Consider the following 27,163-nt stretch of genomic DNA (forward strand, 5'->3'; position numbering starts at 1 on the left):
AACTGCAGGGATTCCAGGCGTTTTCCTACCTGGATGATTGACTCATTTCCGCTCCAACCAGGCATCATCTCATATACAGAAGAGATCACGTTCTCCTGATTTGCACTCTTCTGTCGATAACCATAAACTACAACAACTCACAACTCCAGCCGTCTCAGACATTGGAGTTTATATGAGTACCTCTGAATACAAAGTCTACCATCTCTTCTCTTCCACCACTCAGAGTTCAAACAATAAGGTCACAAGTCAGAAAGATTGTAATGAGCACCTCAGTTTCAGCTATGTAGTTCTTCGGACTCTAGGCTTGATGGCTGTGGAAATAACTTTAGTTCCACTAGCCAGGTTTTACATGAGGATCCTTCAGTGGATGCTAGCTGCTCATTGGTCAGTCCTTTATCAGTCAGTGTCATACCAGATAAGAATTATCGAGATGTGCAAAAGAGGTCTGAATTGGTGGAGTCAGTCTGACCAAATACTTCAAGGCCGTCCTTTCATTCCCCAACAGCCCAAGGCCATAGTGACCATGGATGCTTCACAGATTGGGAGGGGCATTATCTGGGAAAGACAGTCCAGGGCACTTGGTCCCCCAAAGATGCCAGTTTGCACATAAATGTCCTGGAGATGAGAATGGTGCTCTTAGTGTTGCAGGCATTTCAAGATGCTCTCCTCTCTGGGACAGTTGTGATTCAAATGAAAAACAAATCACAATTCCACCCAATGCAAATGCAAACTTCTTTTTACTGGATAAAATAATGAAACAAAGCTTTCAGATAAAACAATCCATCAGTGTTACAAATATAAGAAATTCAGTACTCAGTATATATACATAGTTAAAATAATCACATGACAGCCATCCTATCACAGCAAGTAGATATTCAGCTACAAAGTTTCTATTTAAAGCACTCAATTGTTAAATTTCCTTAATCATATAAAAGCCAGGGCGATACCAAACTACCACTATAAACATATGTGTATACATACATGCCCTATATCTATATTTATAACTATATGTTAATATGTGTTTTTATAACAGTCATAATATTATACAACATTTCTCTGCTTTAATTTTAAAATTGGTTTGATTGTAGTATGTGTATTTATACCAGGAGGAGCATCTGCCTGCAAGCGTACAATCCATTCATATTCCTTCACATCTAGCCTATTAATAATATCACCATGCTGTATATTAGGTTTCAAGATTTCTATCACTCTAAAATTAAAGTCATGACCAGTACCCTTTTCTGAAATACGTTTCGCTAATGAATTACTTTCAATCCCTCTACATATATCAGATTTATGCTCCAGAATTCTATCACATAGTCTTCTGGAGCATTTACCCACGTAAAACGCCGAACAGGCTGTACAGGTCGCTTAATATACCACTAAAGTAGTGCTACAAGTGGCCATACAAGTGAAGGAATAGTTTCTTTTTGTAATAGGATGTAAAAAAATCTGTCAATTGGCAGATGTCCACACAACATGAACAGTTGTGACATGGTATTGTCCCTTTTGCCTTAAAATTAATGCTTTTTTGTCGATTAAAATGGAAATCCTTATAACATAAAGATTGTTTTAGATTTCCTGAATTCTTATAACAGAGTAAAGGTTTTTCAGTTAACCATTTTTTATGTCCTGGGATAGAACTAAGTATATCCCAGTTCTCTCGAATAATGTTTTCTGTGTCCTCAGTTGCTCTGCTATATGTCATAGCATATCTTAAAGGTTGAGGTTTATTTGATGTATTATTAATATCTATCCTATTCCTAGAATCTGAAAAATATGGTTTGGTAACACTTTCTCTTAATGACGTGATGCCTTGCTTAGTACTATTTATCTGATTAACATAATATCCTCTGACTTTAAAATCATTTGTCATTTCTTCCATTTGTTCAATACATTTCCCCATTTTCATATTTAACCTACTGACCCTCATGTATTGACTTTTAGGTACACTCTTAAATACATGTCTAGCATGCATACTATTCCTATGTAGATACTTATTAGTGTGCATTTTTTTCTTATATATACTTGTATCTAATTCACCTCCAGTTAAAGTGACACATACATCTAAATAGTTTATTGTTGATGGAGATATATTCATTTTAGACTTCAAAAAGCCTGTTGTTTGCTCTAAAAACATTTTAAGGTCTTGCAGTTCTCTTTTATTGCCACTCCAAATAAGAAAAATATCATCCACAAAACGCAAATAAAAAAGTATTTTGTGTGCATAGGTGTTTGCATCGCCATAGACGTTCGTCTCCTCCCATTTACTTAGGGTTAAACTGGCATAGGTGTTTGCTACTGCAGTGCCCATAGCCACACCAGAATATTGATGGTATATTTCACCATTAAAAATAAAGATATTATTCTCCAAAACAAGTTCTAACATTTCACATAGAGGGGATACTTCTCTTATTGTATATTTTCCACTCTTATCTAAAAGTTCCTTTATTTGGTCAATACCATATGCATTCAGAATTACAGTGAATAAAGATTTTATGTCTAGAGTGGCAAGCAAGACATTAGAATCTAAGCAACTACTCCACCATTCATATAATTTCTGAAGAAAGTGTCCTGTGTCCTTAATATAGCTTCTAACATTCATAAGATGACAGCTTAGCTTATACTGTAGGTATACTAATAAAGGCTCCATTATCCACCCTTTTCCAGACACTATAGGTCTCATTGGTGGTCTGTCGGGTGATTTATGGACGTTAGGCAACCCATAAAGTATTGGAATAGTCAGACAGGTCACAGTAAGGAAATTAAAAGTTTCACTTATATGGCCACTTGTAACACTACTTTAGTGGTATATTTAGTGACCTGTACAGCCTGTTCTGCATTTTACGTGGGTAAATGCTCCAGAAGACTACGTGATAGAATTCTGGAGCATAAGTCTGATATACGTAGAGGGATTGAAAGTAATTCATTAGTGAAACATATTTCAGAAAAGGGTATTGGTCATGACTTTAATTTTAGAGTGATAGAAATCTTGAAACCTAATGTACGGCTTGGTGATATTATTAATAGGCTAGATGTGAAGGAATATGAATGGATTGTACGCTTGCAGGCAGATGCTCTTCCTGGTATAAATAAACATACTACAATTAAACCAGTTTTAAAATTAAAACAGAGAAATGTATAATATTAGGACTGTTATAAAAACACATATTAACATATAGTTATAGGGTGTGTATGTATACACATATTTTTATAGTGGTAGTTTGATATCGCCCTGGCTTTTATATGATTAAGGAAATTTAACAATTGAATGCTTTAAATAGAAACTTTGTAATTGAATATCTACTTGTTGTGATAGGATGGCTGTGTCATGTGATTATTTTAACTATGTATATATACTGAGTATTGAATTTCTTATATTTGTAACACTGACGGATTGTTTTATCCGAAAGCTTTGTTTCATTATTTTATCCAGTAAAAAGAAGTTTGCATTCGCGTTGTTTGGAATTGTGATTTGTTTTTCATTTGAACTATTTTGCTCAGCACTTCCCCAAGCTGCTTGCCTTTGTTTCTTCTTACAATTGTGATTCAAACAGGCAACATGTCACTTGTATGATACAGCAACAAACAAAGGGAACCAAATCTTACTCACTGGGTCAAGAAGGTCTCACATTCTGGCAGTGGGTGATCTCTTCCAACCGCCTTCTATTAGCAACGCACATTCCAGGGAAATCTAGTGTGATAACAGACAAACTGAGCAGGTACATTTTTCTTCCTCCTCACAAATGGTCCCACAACGAAATGGTGGCAGACAAGATTTTCCATCAGTGGGGCCAGCCTTTTTGAGACCTCTTTGCTTCTCCCCTAAACAACAAGTGCAGCAACTACTTTGCCCTAATTCCTCCACAGGGGAATGCTCTACTCCATGATTGCACCCCCCGGTCATCTCTCTGCACCAATTCCATTGATTGCAAAATTTCTGCAGAAAGCTGCAAGGTCGAAGAGCACAGTAATCCTCATTGCACCCTATAAGCCTCGACAAATTTGTTTTCCCTTTCTCTGGACCCACCTGGTTCAACCACCGATGAACCTAGATCCAACTCCAGACATCCTGTCTCACCTGACAGGTATGACGCATCCAGATATACCAAACCTCAAGCTGACTGCTTGGCTTCTCCAATTCCATTAATAGCCACACAATCTATGCTCTCTCTCTTTTTCACTGTATAATTTTATCTTCCTGTAAACCCTCGACAAGAAAAATATATTCCAGTAAATGGAAAAGGTTTGTTATTTGGGCACAACTTTGACCCTTTTTCAGCCCCTATCAGTTACATTTTGGACTTTCTAGCACACTTATTTCTAAACAGTACGAGTTATTCAATCATTAAAGTGCAACTGGCAGCCATTTCCAGTTACCACATTGGATTTAATCGCCCCTCCATAGCTTCTCACAAGTCGAACAAAGTCTTCTTAAAAGCTACTCTTCTCCTACGGCCTCTTTTTAAAGAGCCTACCCCTCCATGGGATTTAAATCTGATGCTGCAGTCTTTCACACTATCCCCTTTTGAATATACATCAACAAGACTTGTTGGCAAGACAGATTTGTGTCCCATAGACTCCCCCATCTATGCAATAGACTCCCTCTTCACATCAAGCAGAGAGTACCTCTTTACCCCTTTTTAAGCACAACCTGGATAACTGGATGGGAAACTGAAAATGTACTCCTGAGATTCCACCTATGTCCCCGCTGGACAGGGGAATCAGGTGCTCATTTGTCTAAACATGGGCTAAACTCTTGGCTAGGCTTATAAGGGCCACAGGGCCAATAGCCTACTAACCTCCTATGATGATCCTATGAACCAGCAGCTACATGTGACCTTAAATATCTTACATGGAAGACAATTTTCTTGATGGCCATTACTTCCACAAGACGAATTTCCAAGTTCCAAGCATTATCCTCTAAACCTCCAAGTTTAATTTTCCACAAAGATGTAGTGACTTTTTGTACTAATCTGTCCTTTCTGCTGAAGGTGGTGTCCAAATCCAATATTAATCAAGTCATTAACTTAACAGTGTTCTTTTCTAAGTTTACCAGCAAAGGAGAATATATCTTGCATAGACAGTTATGCTTTTGTTTACACAGGACCAAGAAATGCTGACCAATTGTTCATCTCATTTTCTGAACCAGCTTTGGCAAAAGCAGTTTCTAAGATTATGTTATCACAGTGGTTGACAAATTGCATATCCTTCATTTATGCTAAACTTGGTATTACTCGTCCACATTCCTTGAAAGCAGACTCCACTAGATTCATGGCAACTTCCACAGTTTTTCAGTCTAGAATGTCTATGGATGATATATGTGCAGCAGCAATTTGGGATACTCCTCATACCTTTGCCACTCATTACAAGCTGGATCTGATCTCCAGAGGTAGGGGATTGTTTGTATTATTTGGTTCTGTGGTGCTGAGGAATATCCTTCCTCGAGTCCATCCTGGAAACAGGTAGCTAGGGATTCTGTCCTCGTATTTGAGGATAGAATGAAAATTGACGACCTCAAGTAAAGAAGTTATGTACTCAACATAATGTTCCATCTGTGTTGTCCATTTTCATTCTTCCTGAACTCCCTCCCCACCAACCCCCATCCTAAGACTTCTGGAGGAACGAGTTTTTACAGGATCCCTGTATACTTGTTTATTGCACAAGAATTCTAGATATGGCTTTTCCACTAAGCGCTTTCATCCTTTACTCTCTACTAAGCGGCATTGTGAGTAAGGGAGAAGCTCGAGAGGTTTGATTACCATGAGCTTTAGCAACGTCAGAGTCAGATCTGATGTCTTGCTCGTCCTTCACTTCCGTGTACTTAGAAGACAAGTATGCTGGGTAGTTCAAGATGCTTTATTACAATGAAACACATCAGGAAGGATAGCAGTATCAATAAATGTAAATTAACTGATTAATAGACAGAGCTTACACATATGCATGCTTACATCTCAGTAGCCAACTACAAAACGTCACTGTCCCTGCACGTGCTCAGTAATCAATACACTTAGTACACGCCCACAGTAGGTTTCTTAGAGAGATATGTACACTGATCTACATCCTCCCTCTTAAAGAAAAAGATTGCCGTTTATCAAAATAAGATTACAGTTAGGTATGCATCAATATAGACAATCAGAAAAATAAACACAGTGCTCAGGTTATTCATGTTGTTCATGTCCAAGTTGCTGGATATCTGGAACATGGTCTGGAGATTCTACCAGATCTTGTGACATAACCATCAGGACTGGACTCAGCAACAGGTTCAGGTTTCTGTGAACAGCTCCTGTCAGGAACTTCAGGATTCATCATAGGAATGGGAATGTTCTCTGGAACATCATCTGGAACTGGAACACCGGACAACTCACTCTGAGAGTCTTTCTCACAGGCTATGTGCTGTGGTATAGGCTCAGACACTGGTAACAAATGCTTCCGATTCCACCTAAAAACTGCTCCTTGGGATGCCACAATGTATGATCTCGATTCTAGGCAGATGTTCTTCACGACTCCAATGCGATCATAACTGTTGGACGTTTGCATCCTTACCACTTCTCCCCCTCATAATGGATTGAGCGGTGTGCTGGTCTTATCGTAGTAAGACTTCTAGGTTAAATGCTTCTTCAACAGATTGGCTTTCACTGACCTTTTGCTCTTGACACATGGAGGGCTTTCACTGACCTTTTGTTCTTGACACATGGAACCAACAATTGGCTACTGATTGGCAGTGTGGTTCTGGTTTGTCTCGACAGAAGTCTCTGAGCAGGTGAACCAAAATGCTTATCACAAAGAATGTTTCTGAGATTCAAGAGATTCAGGAAAGTATCACTGTTGTCTCATTTCAACTTCTCTAGTAACTGCTTTGCACTTTGAACTTGAACACGTAGTTCTGCCAAACCATTGGACTGAGGATACTCTGGGCAACTTGTGACATGAGTAAAGTCCCACTCTTCAGCAAATCTTTTGAACTGTTGGCTTGTAAACTGCATGCCATTGTCAGAAATAACTGTGTGGGGGTTGTACATGGAAATCCGCACAGCTGGTTCAGCTGAAGTGGTTCTTTCTGTTGATGTGGCTTTGCACTAGTACATACAGAATGAGATGAAAGTGCTCTCTCAAAATCTTGTGACATAGAAGGTTAAAGTACTAGTCCTCTTGCCCTTCTTTTGGTAGATTCAATTCCTGGGTGACCTCAGTGTAAGATAGTGATGTACTGTGGTTGCAAAGACTTGGGAGTAATTACTTTCAGACCTTTCATTATGATACATTTGTTAGACAACATCCCATCTCTGTATGGAAAATAAGATTGTACTTTTGGAGGTAAACTAGATTGCTTTGATGGCCATCCTAGGTAGCTGAGCTTCTGTAAAAGTGGATCTGCTGCTGTGTGATCTCTCAGCTCATCAAGATGTGTGGAAGACACATTTCTCACTTTTATGGCTTTAAAATCAAATTGCTCATTGTCACGCTGTTCAGTGGTACTTCTAGGTGATCTGGATAATGTATCAAGATAAAGAAGTTTGCCTTTCTTGTAGACAAGATTGAAATGATACTTTTGTAATCTCATCATCATACATTGCAGTCTGGCTGGGGCTGTATGCATAGGGTTTCTCAAGGTAGTGACTAAAGGTTGAAGATCTGTTTCGATCTGGATAGGTCTACCTTACACATAGTCGTGGAACTTGGAACATGCAAACCCTGTTGCCAAAAGCTCTTTCTCTCTCTGAGCTTACTGCATTTCAACTTGGGTGAGAGTTCTGGATGCATAAGCAACAGGTTGACCATCTTGTAAAATGAGTCCATCAAGACCAAATTTCGAAGCATCACATGGAAGAATAACTGGCTTGTGTACATTATAGTATCTGAGAGTAGGTGGACTTGCAATTGTCTTGTTTCAGGACATCAAATGCTCTCTGGTGCTGTTCTAATCAAGACCAAGATGCATCTTTACACGTTAGCTCTCTGACTGGTGCTATTTGACTCAAGTCTGAAATTAAATTGCTTAGGTAGTTAACCATGCCAAGAAAACTTTGCAGGGCTTGAACATTGTCTGGAGCTGGCATCTCGAGAATGGCTGTTTGCTTAGAAGAGTCTGGTCACAAGCCTGAACTGGTGAATAAATGACCAACATAAGTGACTTTTCATAGCCTGAATTTGCATTTCTGTGCACTGAACGTAAGATTCACTTGATGTGCCCTTTCCAGAACTTTTATGAGGTTTCTGTCATGCTCATCTTCACCATTACCTCCTACCAGTATGTTGTCTACTATAATAGCCCAAGGATACCCAGAAAAAAATTTGCTCCATTGCACATTGAAAGATTTCACTTGCAGAATTTATCCCAAATGACATTCTCAGAAATCTGTACCTTCCAAACAAAGTACTGAAAGTAGTGAGCAACGAGGGTTTCTTGTCGAGCAAAATTTGCCAAAATGAGCTCTTTGCATCTAAGACAGAAAAATACTGTGGCATTTGGCATCAGGGCTGCAACTTCTTTGACTGTGCGCATTGGATGATGTTACTTTTAGTGCCTTGTTCAAATCTAGTGGGTCAATACATATTCTGAAGTAATCTGAGCTTTTCTTATGAGCTACTGCCATGGAAAATACCCACTCAGTTGGAGTTTCAACTGGACAAATCACACCTTGTTGCACCATCTTATCTAGTTTGGCTTTGACTCTAGTCTGTATAGCTATTGGAACTTTTCTGGCTGGTCTGACAGTTGGACTGATATCTGGGTCTAACGTCATGGCATACACAACTGGAAGCTTGCCTAATTTGTCTTCAAAAAGATCAGCATAGGTAGAAAAAATAGACAGGGCAAAATTAGAGTAGTGGTCTTACAAGCTAACATGATGGGCTTCCTTGCTAAATGAAAGCAAGTCCCATTTTCAAAATGTCTCTGAGGTGTAATAATCACTGGATGTGCCTCTTGACCACATAAAATATTAAGTAGTAGCTTCTACCTGCAGTGTAACATGAAAACACTACTGAGCATTCAGTTTGAATCTCTTCACCTCCATAAGCAACACGCTTTGCACACTTTGCCAAGTCAAGCCTTTCACCAGCACTTACTCTAGCAAATGTTTCTGCAGACATAATGTTGCACTTTGAGCTAGTATCAGCTTTGAGCTCTATGGGTTTGCCATTTATCCGAACAGTGCAAAATACTTCATTTTTGGCCCATAAGTCAACTGCATTGACTGTTTCACTAAGAAATGACACACCATCAACATAAAGAGTAGGAGTGCCACATTACTGATGTCTAATTGATCAAATCTTTTCTTAAAATGATCCCTTTTAGTAAAATAATGTGTGGCTTTTAATTTACAAAATCTTTTGAAATTATTCCAGTTATTACATTTATGACATTGTTGACCAAAAGCTAAGCACTTTTCCCTTTTAGATTCATGACTATTACCACAATTACAATAGTTGGCAATAAAACTAGGTTGTGGCCCATGCCTTGAGTTTGCTGACTCACTCTCATGCTTCACTGAGGCTGTGCAAACTCTGGAACTTGCTATAAAGCTCTGGGATTTACCTGTAGGTGTGGCAGAGACAACAATTTTTGCCATGTGCCTGTGCCTTTTTCTTTTAACCACGTGCAGTATACTGTCTGCATGAGATTTTTTGCAGTAACTTCTAAATCTGCAGTTACCTGCCTGAAGCAGCTCCAAAAACAAACTAAAAACCACAGCTTTCTAGCTCAACTCTTCTCCCGATGGGTTAAACACTCTGTGGTCATCCCCTGCCCAACAGACTTGCCCAGCAGAATACCTTGTGAAAGAGTTATAAATCTGCTTAAGTTACCTGCCTGAAGCAGCTCCAAAGACAAACTAATAACCACGGCTTTCTAGCTCAACTGTAGGTGTTTCTTCTACTGTAATTTATCCACACTTTGAATGTGTTTTTTTAAGACTATCTGCGTTTTAAAAAGTGAACTGCTCCTTATTATTTAAAGTATTACTACAGGGCAGGTGAGCATACACGCAGGTTAGTTTTTCTGGCTGTAGTAACTTACTTTGGTCACCAGGAGGCAGCACAATGCCAGCAGTCTACCATATTCCTTGCTGTTTTAACTAGCACAATAGTACCAATAGCTTTTAGTTTAATTTTATTTTAACTCTAGGTTTAATGTTTCCAGTCCCATTCAAGAATATTATTTAACCCCTAGTATTTCTTCTGTACCCTTTGTCTCCTGTTTCTAAATTTATATCTACAACATTTCCATCTCTGGCTTGCTTTTTTTTTTTTACCTCTTCAGCTCTGATTTTCACAGTTACTTCCTTTATGATTGTTATTTTCAGTGCTGTTTCACACTGCTGACCTGGCCTTGTCAGTACTGGTTCCAACCAGCTAGGCCACTGTGACATCAATCTCCAGTCTCTCTCCAACCCCTCCCCCAGTTTCTTTAATTTTTTTTTTCTTTCCATCCCCTCCCCCAGACTCTCTAACTTTCCCTTCCTTCCTGTCGCGCCATCTTTACCTCTCTGAACCACTCTAATCCTTTCCTTATACCACTGCTAGAAAGTCCCTTACCCACCCCTTGCATGCTTTCCTCTGAACTTACCTTCTACTCCACTGATTGTTTGTTTGTTTTTTTGTTCATTGACTTTGATTCTTCCTTCCCTTGGCTCTACCCGGTCCGTTCACCCTGCGGGCTCACTCCGCTCCCCTACCCCCTAATCCAACCCACCCCAGTACCTCTACACCTATACTTAGCTAGCTACTCCCACCACTTCCACTATCCAGTCCAAACTACCCATCTTATCCCCAAAATCCCCTCCCATAGTTCACCCTTTTAAGTAAGCCTACCCTTCACAGTTTAGTGCCAAACACTACTTATCCCGATAAACTACCAAACAAGTAACGTAAACTAGTCTATTAATCAAATAAACTAACTTCCCAACTTAACTCACCCCTTACTACTGTCCTAAAACCAACATCATGACCCTCAAGCATCTATCCCTACTTACTCAAAACTACTACTTACCTAAACTATATCACCCAACCTACTAATGCAAACCACTCCCACCCATTTCACACCACTACCCCAACATCTACAAAGTACACATTTACTGTTACCCTTATATCTCCCAGTCTCTACTCCCTCAACACTAGCATGCTCTTCCCCCTATAGATTCCTGCCTAACTCTAAAAACACTGTTCCCAACTACACTAGTCTAATGTCCACAAAATTCTACCTGTATACTACACCCCAAGCAAACCAAATACCTCATCCACCATCTTATCTCTGTTCTCTCTGGGGACAAACCCAGGCCCCTCTACCACACTGAATCCACCCCCCAAGCAACAGGCAAACCCCTCCACTTCTCAGCTCTAAATGCTCAGAGCCTATGTAACAAAATTCCCAACCTTCATGCCTGACGTCTACATAACCAGCCCAATACTCTCTCCATCTCAGAAACCTGGCTTAAGCTCCAGATAAAAGATTCTGAAATAACTACTCCCAACTACCGCATGTTAAGGAATGACAGAACACAAAAAAGGGGGGGTGTAGCACTCCTTTACTTAGCATCCCTCTTAGTCACCCCATATACCAAACCCTTTCCCAAATTTGGCAAGGCAGAAATGATAGCTCTACTCCACCTAAACAAGCATAAACCCATATTTGTTCTCTCCCTCTATATTCCCACTGGTGACAATATCTCATCCCTTGAAGATATTCTCTCCTGGGTCTCCACCAACATTACTCACAAAACCGTAAACCTGGGGGATGTAAACATAAACTGGCCCACAATCCAATCCCCCACTACCTCACTCAATATTAACTTATATAACTTAACACAACTAATTAATTCCACCACCAGGCCTTCCAAAAATTCCATTACTTGGAAGTGCAATAGATTGGATTCTAGTATCCCTTCCTCACTATATCTCTGATAGTGATATTCTCCCAGACCCATTAGCTGACCACTCCCCCACTTTTGCCCAAAGTCTCCCCTCTTCCATACAACTAACTCACAACTATATTTCCACTCCCTGCCTAAAGAACTTAAATTCTGAAATCTTCTCAAATGCACTAAAGGGCACAAACTGGAACCCATTAAAGACTCTTCCCCTAGATAATGCTGTCTCCTACTTTAACAAACCTGCTCAACTCCTTGCCCCTCTAAAAACAAAACATACATAAAGTAACCCTGTACCCTGGTTAACCAAAAACACCTTAGCTACTATGCGACTCTGTGACAAAGCCTGGACATGTTACCATAAAAATAAAACCACTATCACCCTTAACGAATATAAAACACTACAAAATAGTCACAAAACTTATTACCTCAGACTGCAAAGCCTATTTCTCCACTCAAAACCAACCACAACACCAATCCCAAACTATTTTGGAAAGGAATCTCATCTCTCCTCAACCCAAGAAAAAAAGAAAACCCTTGCCCTAACCCAGATGCCTCTGACATGGACTTAGTCACCCAATTTAATTCTGCCTTCATAGAGTCCATAAGCAAGCTAACATCATCCTTCATCTATACCTCTATGACCCCCTCCTCAGCGTGCACCCATCCCTTCCTCGCCTAGCATCCCTTGCCTCCAACCTCCTCCCTTCTCTATCAATTCCATCTCTATGTCCACCATAAAAACACTTTTCCCAAAATTAAGACCTGGTTCCAATGCCCCTGATGAAATTCCCTCCTACTTCCTAAAAGTAGCCATAGAAGCCAGCTGTTTCAGAAAGCCAGGCCCCCTAGCTCTGGAAGAAAGCCTTTATTATTCCTCTACATAAAGGAGGCAGTAATATTAACATTCCTAACTTCCACCATATTGCTATCTTATTCCCGATTTCTAAGCTTCTTAAAAAATTATCCACCAACAACTCTTACCCTATCTCATCAACAACCAGCTTCTTACCCCCACACAGCATGGATTCAGACCCAGTCATAGCACCTCCACTGCTCTCCTCCCTTCTTTGAAACAATTAACAAAGCCCACGATTCCAGCCATTTCGTGTCCACTCTTCTCGACCTCTCCAAGGCATTTGACACGATTTCCCACAACCTGCTTCTTAATAACTCTCCAAACTAAACCTATCCCCTTCCTGTACCAAGTGGTTCTCCAGCTACCTCACAACCAGACAACAAGCAGTCAAATGGAATAAAGCCACTTCACCCTTCCTTAATACTCCCACAGGTGTCCCCCAAGGTTCCATTTTAGGCCCCCTACTATTCAATATATTCATTAATGACTTCTACCAAGCCATTCCAAACTCCAGCCTCATCCAATATGCCGATGATTCTACCATTATCTGCTCCTCCTCTTCTATCCCCACTCTAAATAAGCTTACCCAAAATGCCTTCTCTACTGAGCAGTGGATGCTAGACTAACATCTGGCTCTTAATGCAACCAAAACTAAACTTATGTTATTCACCTCCTCCAAAACCTCCACCCTATATAAACACTAATTCATAATCACCAGCAAAAACTATACTCCCCTAGAAATAGTCTCTGACATGAAACTACTAGGAGTACTTCTAGATGATCAACTAAAATTTGACAAACATTTACAAGTAAATAAAAAAAAAACACAAAAAACTTGGTATGCTATACTGCCATAATCGTTATTTCTCTCCTTCCACTAGGCTCATACTAAGCAGAACTTATCAAATCCCATCCCTCCTAATATGGTGCATCTATCCCCACCAACTTGCAATCCTCCCATAAAATAAAACTCTCTTCTTGCTATAACAAGATACCAAAATTTGTGGCAGGTCACAGAGCCATTTCTCACCATTGTAATTCTCTTCACCAACTAAACTGGCTTGAGCTACCTAAGCAGACAAACTCATTTACAACTCCTTTCTTTGTTCCTCCCTAGCCACTACCTTTGAAATGCATGAACCAGAACAACTTCCAAGATCCGATTCCCCAAAACTAATTCATAGGTTGGTACTAGGCTATCAGCCCTAGGGCCTATACAAGCCTAGCCATAACAATTCCCTGGCTATTTCTTCCCACATTATTTACTTTCCTGGACCCCTGTCTAGCAGGGCGACTGACGTGATCCCTGGTGTGAATTTCCTTTCTCCCATCCAATCGTCAAGGTTCCTCTTGAAGAGGTCCAAAGAGGCACTCTGCTTGACATGTATGGGCAATCTATTCCAGAGTCTGGGGAGTCTCTGGGTCAGGAACCTATCCCTCCAGCATGTTTTGTTTATTGTGATGATAAGGTTTAGATCCCTGGAGCGTGTAGCTCTGAGGGATTGGGATTTCTTTAAGTGTAGCATGTCCAACAGCTCTGGGTTTGACATGGTCTTGTATGTTAAGCAGAGATCGCCTCTGAGTAGACGATATGCGACAGAGTATAGCTGGAGTTTTTTAAGGCGGTCAGCGTAGGGCATCTGCTTTAGGCCTGTGATTCTTTTAGTGAGGTATTTCTGAGGCCTTTCCAGTTGTTGCAGATGTCTTGAGAGGTACATACCAAATGGGGCGTTGTATTCTATAATGGGTCTAATGAGGGATGAGTACAGTGGGACAATGACCTCCTTTTTTTTTTTCTGGATGAAAAGCCCTTCGTGATGAGGTGTGCCACATAGAAGGATTTCCTGACTGTTGTGGCGATGTGGTTATCGAAGGTGAGACCACTGTCCACCTGTGTCCCTAAGTCTCTTATCACACTTTCTGTGTTTAGTGTACTGCCACCTATATGGTAATTCATGGATACATGTTTTTTCCCAAAGGGGATAACAATACATTTCTTGGCATTGAGCTTGAGCCCATGGCTCTGGCACCAAGCATCTGTTTCTGTAAGGCCCTTTTGTAGAGTATCCACATCATTTGGGGATTCAATAATGGCTCCCAGTTTGCAGTCATCTGCAAACTTTGTTAGCCAGAGTCCCTTAGTGTTGACCTGTACTTCAGAGAAGTAGATGCCAAACAAGAGCGGCCCCAGGACTGAACCCTGAGGTACTCCACTTGTCACTTCTCTGGAGCTGGATTTGGAGTCGGCTACTTTTACAGTGTGGGTTCTATCAGTAAGCCATTTAGCAACCCATTGGGTGACATAGGGATTAATGCCCAACTTTGTAAGTTTATCTATGATTCCAGAGTGGGGGATGGTGTCAAAGGCCTTGGCAAGGTCTAGATAGGCTGTGTGGACCACCTTACTCTTGTCCATGGCTCTGGAGACTGATTCAAAGAAGTCAATCAGGTTCAGGAGACAAGATCGGCCCTTCACAAACCCAAACTGGGTGGGGTCCAGTGTTTGAAAGTTGCCAATGTCTTTGTTTATAAGTTCCATGATAGTACGCTCCATGGCCTTGCAGATAAGGCTTGTCAGACTGATGGGATGGTAGTTTCCGGGATCCAAGGTGGATCCCCCCTTGTGGATTGGGATAACTGTAGCTCTGCGCCACTCAGTGGGCACGAAACCTGAGGTGAGGCTATGATTAAACATGACACTTAGGTGAGGTGCCAGTTCATATTGTAGTTCATGTAGTACACATAGTTCATGTAGTACACAGCCCGGGATGTCATCTGGTCCCATGGATGCTGTATTCTTGGCTTTAGAGAGTGCGTTTTGTACCTGTGTGGCCGTTATTACTGGAATTTGGCAATCTTCCGGTATTGAGATGGGCCATTTAGGGGGTGAGAGGGGGGTGAAGTTGGCACTGAATCGATCTGCCAGGATATTGGCAATATCCTTCGGATCAGTATATTTAATGCCATTCTGTTTTAGCTCAGAGCAGATCTGAGCATTGCCATTTATATTCTTGACATAGTTATAGAATGCTTTGTGGTTGTCTTTGGAATCTTTGGCAATTTTATTTTCGTAACTAGCTTTGGAGGATTTTATGAGGCATCTCAGTTTCTTACTGAGGCTAGTAAGGGAGTTTTTTGCATCCTGGGATTTTCCTCTTCTGCAAAAGTTTCTTCCTTTTGTTGTAAAGTTTGTTTATGGCAGGGGACCACCAGATTGGCTTCCTTTTTTGGATGAGAGCATTTTGGTTCTATTTGGGATGGCACGATTCATGCATGAGTGGATGTGCTCGTACAGTGCCTTAGTGTAGGATTCAGCAGTTGAACTTTCAGTTCCCGTCTGCATGGGTGTCATGAAGTTTGTCACTTCTGACTTGAGTAGCATGAAGTTGGCTTTGGAGAAGTTTTTTATGGTGGTTTCTTTACTGGGGGATGGGGGTGGGATGTGGATGTTAAAGGTGATTAGCTTATGGTCAGACCTGACTAACGAGGGGGTGACCATAGGTATGGACCATTGATTTCCCATGTTGGTAATGACCAGGTCTAGGATATTGGAGCCCCTGGTGGGACTATGGATTAGTTGATCCAGGGCGTTGGAATTTATGAATTCCAAGAACCGTTCCGCAAAGGTGTTGGGACATGAGTAGTTTTCCCAGTTAATGGCAGGGTAGTTAAAATCACCCAGTATTAGGGTGTTTGGTTCTATCTTAATATTTTCCAGTATGTTTAGAAAGGTGTAGTGAGAATCTTGGGGTATGGTGGGGGATCTGTAGCAAGCTACAATTTGGATTGCAGTCTTACCTAGTGTTAGTTGCACTTGGAGAATTTCAGACACATTGTGTTGGCCAACTAGCCTGGTGGTGTGAATATCCTTGGTGAATATTGACACTCCTCCACCATTAGTGTTTCGGTCCTGGTTTGGTGGCCGAAAAGTGTGGTAAGAGTTGTAGCCTGGTATTGCAGGGGTGCTCTCTGGAGCCTTGAACCAGGTCTCAGTTACTGCACAGATATCGATGTTCTCCATTTTTAGGAGTGCCTCGAGAGAGTGCATTTTGAGGTTTAGACTTCTATCATTGAGTAGCATTACCTTCAGATTTTGCATGCTTGTATCTGTTACGGTGGTGGTTTTGTCCTTTGAAGTTTGCCTAAAAAAGGCACTATAGGGGTGGCAAGAGCCTTAGCCAGTAACCTGAATCTCAGGGGCGACAGGTGCAGACCATCTCTGGCAAAGCATCGTGGTCTGTCAGTCATGTCGTCTCAGGCAGACAGATACTGGATCCCCTTTGAATGACACCATAAGCTTAGCCAATTGTTGAAGTCAATCATTTTATCCTTATATTGTGGTATCATTCTGGGCGAAGGCAGGATGCTACTCAGGGCTAGGGTCATACCTGCCTGGGCCACATGATCCGAGTGCTCTTCCATGTTTCTTTTCATGTAGTCCAGGGAGGTACGTCTCAAGTCATTCACTCCAACATGGACAATGACAGAGTCATATTTGTACTTGTTGTGGAGTGACTTGAGTGCATGCGTTATGTGGCGGATACTGGCACCCAACAGGCAGCTGACTGTAATTTTCTCCTTATTCAACCTGGTGAGAGGGACATCAGTGTGCCGGACTATAGAGTCACCTATGACTAAAGTGTTAGGTACATTGTCTTGCCTTAGGGGCTGTTGCTGGGTGGCACACTGGTGTTGTGAACTATGTGACACATTGGTTGTGATTGGTGTTTGTTTGCGTTTCAGCTTCAGAGGTCTTTGTTGCTTGGGCAGGTTACAGTTAAGGGCCTCTGCATATGTGGATTTAGTGTTGCTATATGTGGGTGTTGGTGGTGCGGGTTTAGATTTAAATTGCACAAACCCACATGTCCAGCTGGGAATCACCTAATGTCATCCTCTCTTGCACGCTGCTGGAATTCGCTGCCATCTCCTATCTGCATCACCAGCAGTCTCTCCTCATTTAAACCCTGCTGCACTCACACCTAACTTCACAGTGGAAGTGCTCCTGTTCCCATCCTACCTAATTCTTGTAATACCACTTCCTACTCTCCTAGAACTAAATACGCCATCACTATCTCATGTAGTTCCACAACTCTATTGAACTGTTTGACCAACTACTTAAGAGTTACCCTATGCTGCTACTTTGTGAAAAAAAAAAGTGTTTTTATTGCTGCTTAATGAACTGTACTGATGTATTCCATCATTGTTAACCTTTTCTTATCATATTTACTTTGTATTCCTATGAGATACTATGTAATGTATATGTGCAGTGTTTATATGTATTTTTCTAGAGCTTTTCTCCCCAGGACTCCATTGAAAACGGGCTTCTTGTAGCCCAATGGAATATCCTGGCAAACAAACTGCAAATAAATAATAATAAATAAATATAAAGCTATTCTTATTTGTAAGCATATTTGTGTGCGTTTCTGTAAGCTCATATATCTGACAAATCTCAATGACCTTATTCAAAGTTAAATCACCATCACGAACCAAAAGCTTTCTCACAGCATCATCTTTAATGTCACACACATCTGTCCTTCATTAACTAATCTGTTAAATCACCAAATCTGCACATTTTAGCTTTGTTTCTCAGGTCATTTATATGTGCTGTAAAGGTTTCACCTGGCTTTTGATCCTTTGTATAAAATAAGTGCCGCTCCATTGTAACATTTGTCCGGGGTTTACACATTTCTCTAAATTTACGTTTTAAGCACTCAGGGTCCTTCCTTGACTCAGCCTTTACAACAATATGATAGTTTTCCCCCTATCCAGCATAAATAGCAGATGCATACACAAGTAAACGTTCCCTTTCCGTGGCTTCTGATCCAGCTAAATTAAGTAGAATAAATGCCTTTGTATGGACATCTTTGTCAGAAAATGCAGCCTGTATGAAAATGTCATACTCTTGCTCAGACACTCTTCAGTTTTCAACAGTGTTATTGTCCAACACTAGTGGACTTGGTTTTCCAATTCCTTCAGTCATGCCAACAAAGTATACACAAACGCACTGAAAATCTGGCCCTTGTAATTATGCATGAACAAGTTGCCTCTCCAGCTTACAGTAAGGCACAAATGCACAGTAAACTCTTTGAAACAATGTACTTTGCGAAATATGCTCTGAAATGGCTGTATTTGTGAAATAACTTTACTGTAACACTGCACAAACATGTAAACACTTCATACACTTCTGACAATTCGGATAGCCTCAGTTAATATGAAAAAATACATGATTAGCAAAAAATGCAGTATTCTGTATGCTTCGTTTCATACTTTGCAAATAAGAAATAGTTTGAGCAAGTTTTAACATAAGAAATCAGTTTCTGACCTGTTTTTTGCAAATTATGCATGTAGAAAGGATGGTCTACTCTTGTGTATACCTCTCGAAGTCAAAGTAGAGAAACAAGTTCTTTCTGGTCATTAGATATGCCGCTTCTGACACCATGTCACTTGTCCCTTTGCACTTAGAAGACAAGCAGGTGGGGTAGGTAATTTAAGATGCTTTATTATATTGAAACACGTCAGGATGGATAGCAGCAGCATCAATAAATATAAACAAACTGATTAACAGAGCGTACACACATGCATGCTAACATCTCAACAGCGAACTAAAAATGGCACTGTGTCCCTGTATGTGCTTAGTAGTCAGTACACTAAGTACATGCCCACAGGAGGTTTCTTAAAGAGATGTGTACACTGATCTGCACAACTGTTCGAATCCATACCCAATAGTTGACGAAGAATGAAAGTGGACAACACAGATGGAATGCTATGGTGACTACATAACTTTTTTTCTGCTTGTGCTATGTATATGAGCCTCAACTGTTTAGCTCTGGAATACCCCTTCAAATTGGGTAATCCCAATCCGCCCTGTTCTACTGGAAGAATCAGATAATCCCACTAGACTCTTGCTGTTTTCTCCTCCCAGATTTAGTCCTTCAGCTCTTTATTAATTTCTGTCCACCACTTCTCCTCAGGTTGATAAAAATGTGCCTGACCTGTGTATAAGACTAATGGAACTAAAACATTTTAACTGCTTGTATCTTAACTATCCATATCCATATAACAAAGCTTCCATTTTCTCAGTTTTTGTGTTATCGTTTTAGTCTCTTCCCACATATCCTTACCTGCCACACCAGAATCATTTTTAATCCATACTCTTAAATACTTAATTTTATCATGTCCCCATAAATATGGATACTACTGTACCAATTCATATGAGGGTACATAATTTACCACTAATGCCCTTGTTTCAGCTTCATTAATTTTGTGTCCCAAAAAGATTTGAAACCGTCTCAGATGTTCCACAACACTGTAATATCTTTTCTGGTTTTGTCAGGTATAAAATTAAATCATCTGCAAATAGAGACAGCTTTTCTTGACTGCCATACCAGTTATATCATTGAATTTCTGAGTCCCTTATTTTCTTTGCCAATGGTTCTAAATGCAATGCAAATGACAAAGGGGAAGGAAGACACCCCTGCCTTGTTCCTCTACTCAAGCAGAAGTTATCAGAGACGATCCCACCCACTTTAATTTTCACCTCCGATCCCTCATATATCCCCCTAATCAACCTTATAATTTTTTCTTGAAGTTCAAATGCTTCTGTTGACCTGCTCATAAAGTCCCAGCTTACTCTGTCAAATGCTTTCTCTGCATTAAGGACCCACCAACATCTCTCTAGATCATCAGTGTTCTGTTAATGTTAACATATGTTTGCCTCCCCTCCACAAAACTACATTGATCCATATCTATCAAATTTGGCATTACTTTTGCCATTCTTTTAGCCATTATAGACATGAGCACTTTATAATCATGGATTAGTATTGAAATGGGCCTGTATGAAGCTGGATCTGCTGGATCTTTACCCTCTTTAGGTATTACAGCTACCACTGCTTTCTTCCAGGATGTTGGTACTTCTCCTCCTCTTAAAATACTGTTAAAACATAACCTTCCAGATCTTTATCAGTTTTTCCCTCCTAGCTTCCAAACTTCCATAGGAATACCATCTGTTCCTTGGGACTTTCCTGTAGATTGGTTACACATCACAATTTTTATTGCATCTCCTCCAATCCTAACAGTTAGTGATGGAACCTCATTTGCCTCTAACCATGGCACATTTAATTCTTCCGTAAATATTTCCATTTGTATATTTTCTTGATTTCCATATTTCTCTGCTTTATACAGACTTTCATAGAATTTCCAAAATATTTGTAATACTGCTACAAGATCTTTTGTTTCCTTCCTTGTTACAGGCTCCCTAAGGTTGGTGACAGCCATTTCTACATTCTGTTGCCTGAGTCATTCTGGTAAAACTTTTTTTGTGTTTTAGTGTTATCAAAAACAGTTGCTTAACAGCAATCTTTCTAAACTCATGTATGTTATTGATATAATCCCTTATTTTCTGCTTAGCATTCTGCAGCTGATCCTGTTCTTATTCTGTGAGATTTCCCCTATTCTGCAATACTTCACATTTGTTAGTCCCTCTAAATAATTCTTGGTATTTCTTAACCATAGCTCCCTTTCTTTTATTTCTACCCTATTTTTAAACTCCACCTTAATCTTATCATACTCCCTAGCTATATTTTCAAAAGTAATTTCTGTCCTCTTGAATAGCTCCTGAATAATCTCCACTATCCATTCCCTAAATTCAGTGTCTGATTTTTATTTCATTACCCTATGTTTTTATTTTAATTATTGGTGCGTGATCTGAAGTGGTTATTTGGTTGTGTGTCAAGACCGTCAATTAAATGCTTATGTTCCTGTGAAATGTAAATTTTGTCTAGCCCAGCCCAGTTGTATATGTTGGGGAATAATGTGTAAATTCACTCTGAACTCCTGTTACTGAAGTCACATCTTCCATGCCAAATATTTTGATAAATGTATCCTAAAATCTACCCTTCTTTGTTATACTTTCCCTTCTGCCCCCCGACACATCTTCACTGCTGTAAATCAAATTCCAGTCACCGCCTTTGAGTAATATTCCTTGCTGAAAACTGATTATTTCTGCCAGAATTTTCTTAATTTCCATTATTAGGTGGAGTGTAAATACATGCCTGTGTAAACCTCCTCCCTTGGCAGTGGCCCCTTAGCCGTACAAATCTGCCATTATTATCTTTATAAGTACTCCTGTTTTCCTTTGTCCCAGATATTCTGCTGAATAATGAAAACCTTTCTTTATCAAATTTACACGTTCAGTTCTTTCCAAGTGTGTCTCCTGTAACATTGCTATTTGCACTCTACATTTTTAATATAGTTCACTATTATTTCTTTTATGTATTTATCTGTGAGACCATTGACATTTAAAGACATTACAGAAAGCATCATTGTGTTAAAAGTTATTATTCCCACTTTTATGTATAGCACCTTTTTTGTTAAATGACTAGTTCCAGCTTTTGTGTAACTGGCATACACTGATTGTCAGGTTGAATGTTTATATAGTTGTTTCTTGTCATATCTATTTGAGCCTATGTCACATCTTATAAAACTTTTTGTTTTATTAAAAGTCCCCAAATAAAAAAAACTAACAACCCCCCAAAACCTATTAATGTAAAACTAACACACAAAATTATGAACATTTTCAAACACTGAAGTTTTATGCTCCTAATAGGAACAAATATCCAAACTGATATCCACACTCTGACTTGATTTATCCTAAAAGAAAAGTTATCCATGCTAAGACGCATGGTGCAGCCTGTGCTTCTACTAAGTGCTAACCGGTTTTGTCTTATCTTTGTAGCTCTGCCAGCTGGGAAACCCCTGAATGCTTTCAGAGAACATTATCTCCTGGCCAGTTTCTCTTTTCTTTGTTGTTTTCCCCCAGCCAATCACTCTCCACCACACTGTAACCAATTTTGCTTTATCATATAGTTTCCATGGAGACATGAGGTCCAGATCCGGAATTGCTACTAAGCATACATTTATTTGCTAGAAAAAAGCCTCATAATATTCAGTATTCTCTCTTCATTTTCTTTTAAAACTTGTTACTACATCAATCTAAGGTCCTTAACCAGTCATACCCCCATACAAGAATGAGAAAAAGCACATCATTTTTTCTTTTGTCATGCTCTCTTAACTAGGCTTTTTTTACATTGTGGTGCCTACATTTCTTAAAACTGAACAAGAAGAAATAGAGAATGAGAAAGGAAAACAAAAAGAATAGCAGCACCTGTTTACAATCTCGATTGCACTTAAAAATAACTGAGAAAACTTTATAGCATTCAAAGAAAACCATACACCACAAAAATAGTGCTATTAAGGAAAAAAATGTTTTCTTTAGTTGCAGTTAACATTCTCCCCTCTCTTCCCTTCCCAAAGCATTTTTCCAAACATTAATGACATGAAGTAGGGCATTTACTTTAGATGGGTGATAGGGTTTTAATCCCTTTTAGGCATCTCTTTTCCAAGGACATTCTCAGTGTTTTACAGAAGGCAAGAAAACCCACAACCAGAAAGTCTCATATGTCCAAATGGAAAATATTTCCTGTCTGTTGCCATGATTTTAGTCAGGACCCTTTTTCAGTGTGGGTTCCTCTGGTTCTCACCTACTTTTGTGAGTTGCTCCAATCTGGCTTGCCCTGTTCTTCTGTGAAGGTCCATTTGTCAGCTATTTCTGCCTGCCTGCCCTTGAATCCTCATTTGGCTTCTCATTTGAGTTCAAGCAATTTCTTTAAGGCATTGTGCATCTTAGGCCCCCAAAGAAACCCATTTCTTCTCCTTAGGACATTAATTTTGTTTTGGAAAAAAATACTTGGACTTCTTTTGAGCCTGCAGTTCTTCTCTGAATTACTGTACCTGCAAGACTGACTTGCTGCTTGGTCTTACTGCTTCTTGAAGGGTTTCTGAGCTTCAGGCCCCTGTGGCCATTCGTCCTTTTCTGAGCTTCAGGCCCCTGTGGCCATTCATCCTTTTTTGTTTTTTCAGAGACAGGGTGTCTCTTCATACTAATCCTTTTTATGCCCAAGGTTGTTTATGAGTTGGCCTTAAGTCAGGCAGTACAGCTCCCTTCTTTTTTCCCTTCTACACAGTCTGCTAGTGAGAGGGTCCTGCATATCTTGAATTTGCACTGAAAGATCAGGTATTAGTTGAATAAAATGAAGACCATTTGTACATCTGACCAGCTTTTCGTTTCTTTTCATCCCAGGATTTTGGGTTTAGCTATTCCCAAGCAAGCCATTTCCTCAAGGATATCTAAGGCCATTTTCTTTTGTTGTTTTTTTCATGGCAAGTGTTTGCCTACTTCTCTTCAAGCTCATTCCACTAGGACGGTTGCTTCTTTTTGTGCTTTCTTCAAGGGTTTGGACACTAGTTTCATCCTTGAAGCTGCTACTTGGTCCTCAGTGCATAACTTTACTAAGCATTATAGATGGTTTCCAGGGCCAGAGCAGGTTTTGCAAGGGCTGTCCTGCATGGGTTTGTTGTGGGCACTTCCCAGCCTTCTACTTCCCACTCCTTTTCTTGAATTTTTATACTCCCCCTAAGGTGAAGAATACTGCAACAGTAATATAGAAGGGCGTAGAACAATTGTAAACATTTTACCATAACAGTAGATGTTCTACTCTTCACTGTTGCAGTATTTGGTCCCTCCCTCCACCCCCCCCTTTATCTTTTGGGTTTTGATTTGGTTGCCCTCCTGGCCGAGGATCCCACTTTTTCCTTCTGCATTTTCTCCTCTTGGATGTGCATTTCCTCCTTTTGTTCTCTATTAGGGCAGTTCAGTTCTTGGTAACTGCTTCTATATGTCACCTTTATGCCCTACATAATGTGCGTCTTTTGTATAATGGCTGGATGTTGGGTTATTCTTGGCAGGTGATCACCAAGTTGAAGAGTACATCAACGGTTAAGAGAAGGACATTTTCTGTTATGGTAAGACTTTACATAACTGTTACTTTATACTCATTTGACATCTCCTCCATAATTTTCTCAATGTTTCCATAGATGCATTTGTCCTTTATAAGGTTGGATTTTTTCTGTTATAATGTGCATTCATATTTTGATGTATTCATTTCAAATGTAGTAAAGCTTTTTCCTAGAAAGAATGTAAATGCTTTTATAATTTCTGGAAGTAAAATTGTAACTGTGTACTGTGCAAGTGTTTGTTGATGAAATACTCTAGCTTTGAATTATGTATTTTTCTACAGATAATCTTAAGGAGGCTACATTGCTGCTGACAAAAATGAAGTATTTTTGTAACCTGAAAGGCAAAGTGAAAGAGAAGTTGCACCCATTTTGGGAAAGAAACTAATTGTTAAACTGTCCTTTGTATTTATTATGTGCCTTTTGATAAAGATTTTGAGTTTAAACCACGCATGGTAGTTCTTGTTTTATTTTGTCTTAAATATATAAAGAACAGTAGCGTGACATTGTTTAATCACAAAAAAGGTGAGTGTGCATATGTTAATCTTTGTAGAATTGATTACAGTGAGTAAGTAGAATGACATTTCAGACTTGTAATAATGTTTGAATTTGTACACCTTTCTTGTCTGTAAAAACATGTTCACTTTGTGTCTTTACAGCTTGTTCATTTATGTCCAGCAGTTTTAATGTGTACTTTCTTCTCTTGTATCTTAAACTCATAATTTCCTTTATTAATAGTCTTGCATTAACTACTTTCAAGACATTGTTGTATTTCAAGTAGCTAATAATGTACCCTTAAACCACTGAAGGTGTCGGCCCAAGTTATTGAGGATCATGGACTGTGCATCATGTTTCACCTTAATTTTAAAAGATCATCTGAGGTTCTGCACAGAGAAAATGCAAATCTTTTACCTAGGTCAGCTTGTATTGTCATTCTTTTGTGCAAGCAGTTGTTCCGATGGTATGAGATGATGCACATTTTTTTGAATTATCAACTCAGCAGCATATAGATTAGAACCTGATCTTTACATAGATTTATTTGGCTACGTGTGTCAGTGGTCTAGTTTTTTTAAGCCATTTTCTGGTGTCTGTGTATGCATCTTCATACCTCACAAGTTTATCATAGGCTATAAGAGCACACTGGTATAAGCACTCTGACAACAGTGGGGACCTCCAAGGTGATTGCAGCCCTGAGCCAGAGGTTGATTAGGGCTATCCCATTATCAAAACTGAGCAGTTGTTAAATAACCAAGTAAAACTTTTCAGTTTTAAAACTCAGTTACTGGGTACTAATTACATTGCCCGTATAGCAGCAAAGATATAATTCTGGAGAAATTAAGATAAAATGAACCAGAAATTAAGAAAAAGCTGTGGCTGGGAAAGAATATTGTAGCTGTTCAGTAAAAAAAAAAAAAAAAAACAAAGTTAAGGTTTCCTCTTTAGTACAGGAGCTGGCTTCCAGTAATTTAGAGGAGGGAAAATCAGATGCATTCAGAAGTGTTTAAAATAGTGGGCACTGGGGGAGTGTATACATTCAAATGACAGAAGGCTAGAAAATGAAGAAGCTTCAAGTAGCTATTCAGATGAACTGACAAAACTGTAGAAATCAGAGGTTGAAATAAAGGCTGACTAAACTTGTGGCTTCTCAAGAATAGCGGTTTCAAAAATGCACTTGGAAGATAGAGCACAAATTCAAAAACCTGAGAATTGTACTATACCAGAGAAACTTTAAGGGGTAGGTTGCATTAATTTTATGAAAGTACAAATAAGCATCTTGACAGGTGTTTACAGCAGGCTTTGTTAGCCAGAAGCATACGCATGATGTATCCTCTCAGTCTAGCCATGAGAAAGCAGCCAAGCTCTGTATTAAGAGGTAATCATGGCAGCAAAAAGAATTGCTCCAAATAAAGTTGTGGCATAATAAAATAAGGGGAAAGTATTAAAAATTGGAAACAGCAGGGTGTTTGTGAAAAATGATGCTTCTTTTCTGCCTAATAATATATTGAATACGTTTTTATCCCAGCAGTAAAGGAATGTCAAGAGACAGATGTAAGATTCCAAGTGCTATATCTAGTTATGCTCAGAATATTTTTTCCTGGATGGTCAGACATTTTTGGATGCAGAACAGGCTGAACAGGAAGTAAAGGTTAGACAACAAAATGAGCCAGCAAGAAGTGGATTCTGCTTCTCATTCCTCTGATAATAATAAAAGCTCATAGAGAGACTTTTCTAGAGAAATCTTTTCCATTTTTCCAAAGGTACATGCTTGACTGACCAAAAAAGGCCTACGAGCTGAATAGAAGAATTGGGAGTACCTTAAAGTTGATTCCAGATACCCTTTTGGGACATCAAGATGGTCAGGAAGACCAGCAACAATATGAAATTAGTGAATAACTAAGAGAACTGTAAAGCATTACTTCCATTATATATAGAGTTAAGACATGTAAAATGTGGTGGAGAACGATTTTTCTAAAAAAGTCTGAATGTGTTAAACTGGTGGGTGAACTGTTAAGCATAAAACCAGTTTGTCACTAAAGTTTTTATGGACTTTGAAATGACCGAAGAAGTAACTGTAAGTAAAGCA

The 27,163-nt window shown here is 39.5% G+C and overlaps 1 protein-coding gene across 2 annotated transcripts in view; it reads left to right on the forward strand.

The window, feature by feature from the left end:
* HSCB (HscB mitochondrial iron-sulfur cluster cochaperone) overlaps positions 1 to 25,030 on the forward strand; it is a 477,619-nt gene extending 452,589 nt beyond the window's left edge. For both annotated transcript variants that reach the window (XM_044068392.1, XM_044068391.1), the window contains exon 6: positions 24,864 to 25,030. In XM_044068392.1, coding sequence (XP_043924327.1) covers positions 24,864 to 24,967 — 104 coding nt within the window. In that variant the 3' untranslated portion in view covers positions 24,968 to 25,030. The remainder of the gene's footprint in view (positions 1 to 24,863) is intronic.
* The last annotated feature ends 2,133 nt before the right edge of the window (positions 25,031 to 27,163 follow it).

This window comes from Protopterus annectens, chromosome 4.part0 (genome assembly GCF_019279795.1).
Source record: "Protopterus annectens isolate FY-2018-M chromosome 4.part0, PAN1.0, whole genome shotgun sequence".
NCBI classification, from domain to species: Eukaryota; Metazoa; Chordata; order Ceratodontiformes; family Protopteridae; genus Protopterus; species Protopterus annectens.